Raw genomic sequence first — 10,567 nt, 5'->3', positions numbered from 1 at the left:
TTAATGAGCCATAAAGTGTTGAAATGTGTTTTGGTTTTGATTCTGCTGCAAAGGCAACTTTTTAAATACCTTTGTTAGTAGCTAAACTAACAAACTAAGAGTAACACCATCGATTAACACCTGTTATATTAATAGCTGAGACTGTTAACTAAACACAGTACATAAGCCACAGAATGTATGTCTTTAAATATACTGCTAGTTTAAATCATAAATAAAAATATGTGTACTTTGCTAAAGATACAGTTAGCAGTTGTTCCTGTTAATATTTCCATATTATGTACTGGGCTATATTTGTCAGGGGCAAAATCTTAGTACATTCATTTTTTTTTTAAAATCAATTAACACTTATTTTATTTTCTGTCTTTACCTTATTAAGACATTTATTTTGTCACTCTCTAGTCTACATTATTGGCTTACATACCATTTATTCACTTTTATTCACTTTTAGTCACTTACAGTTATTTATTCACCTTTCAGTCACTTTAATTTTAAAACTGTGTAATTTTAAAACTGTATATTCTGTGTATTTATTATTTCACTCTTATTGCCTGTTCTTATTGTCCTTATCTTCATCGTTATGGTGCCCTGTTGTTTGTTAATTGCCCCTTGGGGATAAATAAAGTCTTCTGATTCTGATTTTACTTTTCCAAATTCTTCCCTGATAAATAAAGTACATCTAATCTTACCTTATAACAAAAAAGCTTACAAAACGTAGAATAACTGATTAGGACAGAACTATACAAAAGAAGTGGCACATTTAAATAGAAAAGTTAAATAAAATTCTTGCTGAATAAAAATATCAATGTAATACAATAAAGAGCAAATAAAAACTCTAACCATTAAATAAACATTTTGTGGTATGAGACTTTCTGCATATGTAACAAAATGGCAGAGGGTGGGAAACTTTTAAATACAATTAAAACTCCTCATTATATATTATTTATTAATTTGAAGTCATAAAAGTGCCCTGTGTATTTCTTACGGTAGCCCTCCTATCCAGCAGGGGGCGCGTGTTAAACGGAGTGGTGCTAACAGCTGACCGAGTGAGGAGCAGCGCTCAGAGGTGAGAGTTCACTCCGGTAAAAACATGGTTGAACACGGGGATATCCGCGTGGTTCACCGCGGCGGCAGTAAAATAAACTTCAGGGATCCTGTGATAACTCACGACTCCAGGTGAGCGAGTGTTTTAACCTGCCGATGTTTCATATTTAGTGGAAAAGTCTCGCGCGGTTCGTGTCGTTTGTGTTAGCCTCAGAGCTGAGGCTGTTAGCATTAGCTTGAGAAGCTGCTGGATGTTCCTGCTGCTGTTTACAGCATAGTATCAGCAGCTCGTCTCAGCTCCGTGACTCTGACTGAGCCACAGACCCAGACTGAGCTGTGTCCCGGTCCCTACATGTTTGTTTGATGTTTGTTTCCTCATATTTGTATCGCTGCAGGTTCCTTCTGTGCGCCTCCGGAGAGGCTGTGAAGGTGTTCAGCACCTCCACAGAGGAGTGTATCCACGAGCTGCGGGGTCACACCGGGCTGGTGACAGGTGTGCTGCTCAGACCCTCAAACCACTTACAGGTACAGTCACCTCTCCACCTAGAAAAACGACTTTTTTTCAAGACGTCTTCATCCAGAAACTCGCTGATATTCATTTAATGTTAGAAAATACAGGAAACAGCAGAATAGCTGCCGAAGCCACTTTTTCTTTATGAGTAACGTGTAATTATTTATTATTTATTAAGTTTAGTTCAGTCCCCCAGCTCTGATCAAACAAGACTCAGATCTCTTTTTATTTTTTATTTATTTACTTACTCATTATCCTCATTGCTCACTCTGTTGGTTCAGGCCAGAAAGCAAAGTAAGTAAACTCTTGATTTTCTGTTCCTGAAAGAGCCCTAACGTAAACTCTGAGTCAGTGGTGCAACGGATCCAAAATCTCACGGTTCGGATCGGATCACGGTTTTAAGTCATAGATCGGATCAATTTTCGGATCAGCAAAAAAAGACAAAAATTTAACTCGCCATTTACTTATTTAGGTAGTTTTTTGCCTATTAAAAAACATTCAACTCAAGACTCATTCCACGCAATTATATAAAAACAAATTAAGGTGCAATATAGGGCAGTACAGGGCTTTGTATCTACCACTCCGTGGTAATATAATGAGCGGTCACAAAGCTTTCTGTTGCCCTGGAGGTCCACCCATTAGGGCAACAGAAGATGCCTGGGACAGTTCAGGCATAACTTTAGACTTTTCCTGCTCATTCATGCTTGAACGATCTTATCACTGAAGTGGACGCGCAACGGGATATCATAGCGTGGCTCAAGCACTTTCATCATAGTTTAAACCCCCTTGTTTTACACAACGGAATACGGCCTCACGTCTGCAGCTAAACACTCCAATAGCTTTTGTAATAGCTTTAGCCTGGATGGATTGGGCAGCAAATGGCTGCTTAAACGCCGCAAACTCCTCTGCTCCTCCACCTGGACTGCTAGCATTGGCCATACCTATGGCTTGACAGACTGACCACGTGCACCATAAACATACTTTTTTTTCTTCTTTTTCGAATCTTTGGATCATGTGCGTGCCGAACCGTGGAGTGGGATCGGTCCGGATTACGGATCAACGGTGATCCGTTGCACCACTAGTTACCATGGAAATGGAGCCTGGGAACCATTCCTGGTACCTGACTCCTTCCCTCCTGCTCCTCATACACTCACCTGCTGCTTTATTAGGTACACCTTTGGACCACCTTTTGTCTTCAGAGCTACCTTACTTCAAGGCACAGATTCAAAAAGCTGCTGGAAACATGCATCAGCGATTTTGGTCTATGTTGACACGATAACATACAGATGTTGCACATCCATGATGGAAATGACCTGTTCCACCACATCCCTCAGGGATAACTCGGGGTTCACTGAGCTAATGCTGATCAACATTTCTGGGTCCAAAAAGTTGGCTTTTAAGACTTTGAGTTTGTTAAACCTCCTTTTCAGCAGGACCCTATTTTTTCCCCTCACTTATTTTTTTAAATTGTTTTTATTGTCTTTACTTTTCTTTTTATTATTATTGTTTTGGGTTTTATATATATATATATATATATACACACACACACAGTTCATTGTTATGTCTCACACTGTGCTTGTGTTGTGCTGCAGGTTTACTCTTCATCGCTAGATGGCACTGTCAGACTTTGGGACTTCACGGACGGAATTCTTATTAAGGTTGGACGTTGAGTCTTGTTGTTTCTCTCCAGTCTTTTCTGTCACTGTGGATCATCAAACTCCAGCTGCAACACACACTTTCCTATTTTATCTCAGTTTATAAAAGTGAAATGAAGGGTTTATTTATTATTAGGCAGCCCTCAAACAGTTAGATTGAGCAGGGCACCTGTGATCAGTCTGCGAACATGCAGATGATCCTCCTGTTCATGACAGACAGCATATGGTTGGATAATAAAGGAAATGTGTTCTATCTTCTGTGCTTTGACTGCATAACTGAATTTTCTTCAGCTATCAGACGTTTTTTGCATTAGTTCTGAAACATTTCCTCTGTATGTCCTTGTGGCTGAATTATTTAACTAATTATATTTTTTTTGTAAATGAACTCTCATATAAATGTATTGTTTCACCTTTAGTTAGCTACAAAACATGGAAATTCAGCAAAAAAAGGAGTAGAGGTGTTTATGATGAGGTTTGTGGGTCCAGTTTAAGAGTCCATGTTTCTCAGACGCATGACAGCTGTGCGGTCTCTTCTAGACTTGTGTCATTGGATACCCAATCTACTCCTTCTACGCCTCTGCCAAACATGAAAACGTCATCTTTATTGTTGCATCCATGCCGAGCGACAAAAGAGCGGGTAAGTTTGACATCAGAGTGCCATTCAGACTCCATTTGTGAAGTAAAGTTTCTAGAACTCAGTGTGAATCTGTTACACCACCGTCTGAGGGGTAAAGGAAGAGTCCCCAAACAAGGTTTATTAATAAAGTGTGATATTTATTTAATCGCAGGCTACTGCAGGGTGACCCAAGGGGGAAAATAACAGAGTGATGCTTCTCAGGGCAAGAAGTCAAATATTAAGAAAAAACTAGCCAGGCAGATGCCTGTATGTGTCATACCTCTTCATGTTGAATGTTATTGCTTGTTTTGGAATAGTTTCAATGTGTAGGAGTCACCAGGTCGCCCTCGAACCAGCTTTAAGAAGTGGGAAGAAGAAAGTGTTTTAAAGGTCACTGAATGGGAATGTGTGAAAAAGGCTGATTTGTGTTTGCAGAGCGTTTCCAGCTGGTTGCGGTCCATCTGCCACAGAGTGGAGATCAACTGGTGGAGGCTCAAGAACTTTCTGCCGTACTGAGCGGCGTCAACTCCAACCCAGCAGCCATCGCCTTTGGCAGAGGGGTACGTACACGCCACCACAGCTGATACCAAGAACTGACTACCTCGACTTAATCTGTCAGGAACTTTAGTTTGACAACGGAAGTTTCTCGAGGACACAGTATTTTAGAGGGGAGTATATGAAAGAAAGCTAATGCTTCTTCGCTGCAGATTATTTTAGTGAATCAATGATCAGCTGTTCCCAGTGAGTCCCTCGTCCTCCATTAGCTTTCAGCTACTTCGTCTTGGACTGCAGCCTGTGTTCTTTGCTAGCCCAGCACCACATGAACCAGTTCTCCCTCTGCTGATTGGAGTGACTCTCCAGCTAATCATAGAACTATAAAAACAAGGACAACTGTTGCGAGCTGCATCCCAAAGTGTAGAATGATGTTGGAGTCGGTCTGACTGCAGGATTTTTTTGGGGGAAAGGTGCCGGGTGGTACTGAGGCTGGCAGGGAAAGAACAAGGCAGTGAGGAGTGGAGGTGGAGGTAACAGGCTAGCAGCGCTGCAACTTTCAAAATAAGAGCCAGGGATTGTCCACTAGTCAATGTTGTCAGAGAAAATACAAATTATTAAAGGACCAGACTTTGGTGACAGGAATGTGCCAAAGAAGTCTGCCTGAGGAAGCAGAAATGTGGATTCAAAGGAGCTTGTGCACACTTCAGGGTGTTATAAGTCCAAAACTCTTTATCATTGTACTTCACTGTGTTTAGCAGACAACAGTTCAAACGTTACTTCAGACTGAAATGTTTTAAATCCAAATGTGTCTGATGCTCATCGCCCACTTGAATCTTCACAGGGAGAATTTATTGCTTCAGTGAACGACTTGCAGCTGGAGGTCTATTTCTTCAAGAAGCAGAAGTCGTACAGGTGAGAGTGAACATGGTCACTGGAGGTGACTTGTATATTTAAAATTCAGGCTCCTATTCTTTATTTCTCCTGTTCCAACGCTGAATGATTATTTTGGAGTTTTGTTTAAGGCTTCAGGCCGCTCTGAACACTCAGTTTCACACAGGAGAAAAAGGTCCCTTATCTGGTCATATCTGGTACTTAAGCCCCACCCACCTGCTGTTTGAGAGGTACAGCCAATCAGGAGAAAGTACTTCAAGTGTCAGAGATTCTATATTATTTAAAAAACTTTTAGAGCTGCTGGGCTAGATGTTAATTTTAAAAAGTTATCGTGTTAGTTTTATATTTTTTGTCATGGAGAAAAGCAGTGCTGCTGTCGCACATGACAAAGGCCAATAGTCGTGTTGACCTGATGTTCAGTAACACCAAACATCTGTCCTGGTGCTGGTTTTTTAGGTTTTTCCTGAAAGAAGACAACAAGAAGGGCGGCTGGAACACATTCACATGCGTCGCCTGTCACCCGAAAGATGACTGCATCGCCACGGGACACGAAGACGGGAAGATCCGCCTGTGGTGAGGGACCTTGACAGAAACGAACGCAGATTATCGATGATCCAGATCTTAAACTTCTGCTGCTCGCTGGTTTTGCGTTGTAAAACTGACATTCCTGCTCATCCTTTTAGGAGAAACTTTAACCACAAGAAGGAGTACACGTACTCCACTCTGCACTGGCACCACAGCGCCGTCAGCTCGCTCTGCTTCACTCCAGAAGGTATTCATAGCTGTATTATAGTTATTAACTGGTTCCCACGATCGTTAGGAAGTCCTTAATAGTCTGAAATTGAAATAACTATTAAAATGGTATTAAAATATCTTATATTATACCTTTTTTGTGGGTATTAAATTTGCAGAAGTTGTGAGAGTCAGTAGAATAATTTTAAAGTTGTTTGCTTAACTTTCTTTTGTGCTCCTTTATTTTTTTAGTAACTTGGATCAAAACAGTGGGGATGATATTTAGATGTTTTTTAAATCAAATTATCAAAAGTACAATAAGAAAAGGGAAACACATCAATTAAACTAAAAAAAAAAGGACTTTCTAAAAGTAAAAATATTGTAATTTTCTTGAAATCATCCATTTTTGCTACAGTTGTAGTTTTTACAGAAAAAGTAAACCAACTTACTAACACAGCATGAACTTGCACATGTATATATTCTTCCAAGGAACAAGGAAACAAACAGAAATCACTCCTCTGTGTGTTACGGTTTTAATTATTTATTTATTTTGTATTGTCAGGGACCAACCTGCTGAGTGGAGGTGTGGAGTCTGTGCTCGTCCAGTGGAGGTACAACCAAGAGAGCGAGCGGGACTTCCTGCCCCGCCTGGGTGCCGCCATCACTCACATCACCGTCTCACCTGATGGATCGCTATTCTGTACCTCACACAGTGACAACAGTAAGGAGTCTCAGCCTGCAGGATTTCAATGCAAATACAAACAAATTATTATCAGTGAAATTCGGTGAACTTGGTCCATTCTTTCAAATCAAGTCGTCCACCTCTCAGATTTCACTAAATTGATTTCAGAGCATTTGAGTCACTCAAATAAAATGCAGTTAAACGCCTCAGGTTCCAAACTCATTTTCTGCTTCAGCGATTTTCTTGTTTATTGAAGGTTTTGTTTTCCTTCCTTATAGAGATCACCATCATCCAGAGTTGCGTTAAAGTGTCTGCTGTCATTCAGGGCCTGGTCAAAGGTGAGTACATACTGTAAGGTGACTTTTGAGCATGATGTATGTATAAATAATAAACATATCATGTAAATGATCTGTGCAGTTCTAGGAAAACATGAAGCCTTTAATGCACTAGTGTTAATTTAAGATGTGCTTTATTGATCCCTAAAGTATGGAAGCCAACACATGAAAAACAAAAATAAATGCAATATCGTAAAACAAAATAATTCTGAAAGTTTAAAAAAATATACCAAAGGAGCTCATTTAAATAGAAAATAGGTCATGATCTGCACCATAGACTTCATTATAAAATTTAAAAGAAAAGAAGGCAGTGAGACAGTAATTTTTTGCTTATTTTCTAACTAACATAAATTTTTAGCATCAGTAACACTGCTGAGGTGTATGTGACACTAAAAGTGATCCTAAAATGTACGTTTGCAACATGTTTTTGAACCTGCATGAACATGAGCCGACTTTGAAAAGCCGTTGTTGGAATTTGTCTCAAAAATTGAAGCAAAATAAAGAATTGTGTATAAAAAGTCACCATAGTCGTGGAAATTAAGTGAACGAGCTCAGCGAATGACAGTTTCAGAATGATGCCGTAAGGAGCTTAAATATAAAATAAATGCAGGTGTGAAGTGGAAAAGATTTCTGCGTCTGTCGGGATCAACATGCGGTTACCACAGTAACTGCGTCAGCTAACGGAGGAATCCAAACAGTGTGATTCAAATTGAAAAGGGCAGTGACGAAACGATACCACATTCAAGTCCATTTGCATAGGTGTATTCCAACACAGAGTGGAGGATTATGGGTATGCAGCCTACACAGACATCCTCCACAAAACCAGCAGCATGAATCTCAAAGTGGATGACGCTGCGTGTAGGTGGAGTGGTTGAAAAGTGGGTTGGAACAGGAAAGCTGAGTTCACCATGCAGAGAAAACATGGCACAATAGCATAACCAGCAGACAGTGGAGATGACAGTTAGCAACGCTGAACATAGGATCAACACATGATCATCCGTGAGCATCAGTATGAACATGTTATTCAATATTCACACTACAAAAACATTCCTTCACCACAGCTGGTGCAATCCCAAATTTCTTCTCAGTTTAACATCTCATCGTGTGCTGGAAAAGTCCGGAAGCTAGGCACGGACATCAGAGTGTTCCCGACGGTCATAAATAAGCTCACTAAACTCACTAAGCTATTATTTCACATTTCTCATGATGATCGCTGGAACGGTCACACACTCAATGTGGTGGACAGCAGTCAGGCGATGTGCGCATGACGTCACATGAGAAACCACCACACTTTGAAGAAAAACCACAAGTAGATTTGAAAAACAAAGTGCAAACCAACTAACTTTATCTTCACATAAAACGCAAAAAGAAATAGAAATTTACTTTGTTACCATGATAAAGGTGTTAAAACAAAAGAAGCACCAAAAAAAAACAATTTTAACAGATGCGCCAAACGGGGAAAACGGGTAACAGTTATTGACTGCTGATGTGAGAGTGGAGGAAATGTAGTTTAAAAAAAATGTACCTTTTAAATTTCTTTATGCATTCATCACCTGCCAATAATGTGTTTTCAGAATTAATGACCTCATAAGTTTGTATCAGAAAGAAATAAAATAATGTCTGAGTATGTGGGGTTAATCCTCTTTAAACCTGTTTTCTTGTTCAGGCGACAGCATCAGGACAGACTTGATGATGGATCCTCGCAGCAAAGCTCTGGTGCTAAACGGGAAACCCGGACATCTGCAGTTTTACTCGCTCCAAAGAGACAAACTGCTGTACAATGTAAGCTCTCAGCAGGTCTCACACACAGGTGGATTTGAAAGTGTGGAAACTAGGTTAACATTATCTATTTCTCCCACAGCTGGACATCGTGCAGCAGGAGTACATTCATGAATCGGGCCTGCGGCAGTTCGAGGTGGTCAAAGCGGCGTTTGACGCATCCGGCTCGTGGTTGGCGACGGTGGAGGAAAGACATCAGAAAGCTGCTGAGCTGGAGCTGAACCTGAAGCTGTGGGCTTTCGATGAACAGACGCAGAGGTACAGATGTTACAGCTGTTTGTCTGTGGGCTGCAGGGTCAGTCGAGGTTTCTCTTTCATGTGATGAAAATAGTGTAACAATAACCAACCACACCCCTGTCATGTGCAGTTTTTTGCTGAACACGACCATCTCGGCCCCCCACGACGCCCAGATTACCGCCATGTGCTTTCGCCAGGCCGCTGACAGCCAGACCACCCTGCTGGTCTCCACCAGCAAAGACGGACATTTCAAAGCCTGGCAGCTCGCCGCTCCGGCCCACACAGAAGGTACAGACGGCAAGCAGTCAACCGAAAAAGCCAACCACCTAAATTCTCATAATATTAACTGTTTAATGGAGGTTTTTAAGTTTCTACCTGTGGCGTCTACCTCAGATTAAGAGTTCAAGATATATTTTTTTTATAGAAATAGAAATTATGATATAAAATTTTATATATGCTTTAATTTTATTTTGAAATCTTAAAAGATATTAACTGCACATCATAATGTCCCACCATATTTTTACAATAAATACAGCATTTTGAGCATAAACTGATACAACAGGGCAATGACAAACGACACGTGGTAAACCACACTGCAGCAAACAACACGCAAAACTATAAAATGATTGTTTTTCTTTGAAGTTTATTTTTTTCTTGTAATTGTGTCCTTTCTGATGTAAACAGACTGCATAGAAAGTGTAAATTGTACTGTGGATGCTTTCCTCTGAGTTTCTTTGTAGTCTAGAGGACATCATTAGGACTCGGGCCACCTTGTTGGTGCCAGGATCTCCCTGTTTTGCTTTTCAGAACATCACGTTGAACATGAGGTTTAAGCCAAATTAGGCTTGCTTTTCTTTCCCCTTCACACAGTAATTCAGCTTATGTCTGTCTCCCTCTTTTTTTTCCTCTGACTGCAGATGAAGGTCCTTCCTGGTTATGTGATTTCGTCAGTGCCTATCACGGCCTGGTGCCCGAATGCTGCAGCTTCTCGGCTGACGGCTCTCTGCTAGCCGTCGCCTTTCAGGAGGTGGTGACCGTGTGGAGCCCCTCCACCTGGGAGCTCCTGACAACCCTGTCGCAGCCGCCGGGAGCTGTCAGGTCAGCACGTAGACACACACAGAACGGGTCAAATATCAGCACCGTCACGGTGACCGGTTTAAGCTTGTAGCGTTAGTTAACCCCGTCAAGTCTCCTCATTCCTCTTCAAAGAGCGTAGACACACACACACAGAACGGGTCAAATATCAGCACCGTCATGGTGACTGGCTTAAGTTTGTTACAAGTTATTATCAAAACTTTCACAAGTAAAAAGCCAATAAGAGAAATTCCCCGACACATCTGTTTAAACCTGTTTATCAGGTTTAACTGGTGAAGATGCATCTCTTCAGCTGCTGCCATCAGTCAGACAGGTGTTTCAAACAGGCGCGCTAAAGTTAGAGCTGTAGGCTGACAGACCGGTTGTTGAAGTTGCCAAAATCTTGAATTTTTTTCAGATTTTTTTTGCATTATTATAGATTAAGCCGTTAAATAATGTGTCGTGGTGTCATAGAGGGTTTAAAAAAAGTATTTAGAAAAATAAACTTAAGAAATTAGA

The 10,567-nt window shown here is 40.8% G+C and overlaps 1 protein-coding gene across 2 annotated transcripts in view; it reads left to right on the top strand.

Annotated features, from left to right (window-relative positions):
- The first annotated feature begins 1,075 nt into the window (after positions 1-1,075).
- The window catches only part of wdr75 (WD repeat domain 75), a 17,679-nt gene continuing 8,187 nt past the window's right edge, over positions 1,076-10,567 (top strand). The window contains exons 1-14 of one of the 2 annotated variants that reach the window (XM_063497994.2): positions 1,076-1,173; positions 1,437-1,566; positions 3,145-3,210; positions 3,745-3,844; positions 4,259-4,383; positions 5,160-5,230; positions 5,666-5,782; positions 5,893-5,981; positions 6,504-6,662; positions 6,902-6,961; positions 8,625-8,740; positions 8,820-8,995; positions 9,105-9,262; positions 9,892-10,072. In XM_063497994.2, the coding sequence (XP_063354064.1) occupies positions 1,088-1,173; positions 1,437-1,566; positions 3,145-3,210; positions 3,745-3,844; positions 4,259-4,383; positions 5,160-5,230; positions 5,666-5,782; positions 5,893-5,981; positions 6,504-6,662; positions 6,902-6,961; positions 8,625-8,740; positions 8,820-8,995; positions 9,105-9,262; positions 9,892-10,072 (1,634 nt within the window). In that variant the 5' untranslated portion in view covers positions 1,076-1,087. Of the gene's footprint in view, positions 1,174-1,436; positions 1,567-2,110; positions 2,722-3,144; positions 3,211-3,744; positions 3,845-4,258; positions 4,384-5,159; positions 5,231-5,665; positions 5,783-5,892; positions 5,982-6,503; positions 6,663-6,901; positions 6,962-8,624; positions 8,741-8,819; positions 8,996-9,104; positions 9,263-9,891; positions 10,073-10,567 lie in introns of those variants that run through there. The other variant, XM_063497993.1, reaches the window with a different exon arrangement.

This window comes from Pelmatolapia mariae, linkage group LG16_19 (assembly GCF_036321145.2).
Source record: "Pelmatolapia mariae isolate MD_Pm_ZW linkage group LG16_19, Pm_UMD_F_2, whole genome shotgun sequence".
In the NCBI taxonomy this organism is placed as follows: domain Eukaryota; kingdom Metazoa; phylum Chordata; class Actinopteri; order Cichliformes; family Cichlidae; genus Pelmatolapia; species Pelmatolapia mariae.
Note: the sequence above shows the minus strand (reverse complement) of the source record. Positions and strands in the feature narration are given on the sequence as shown.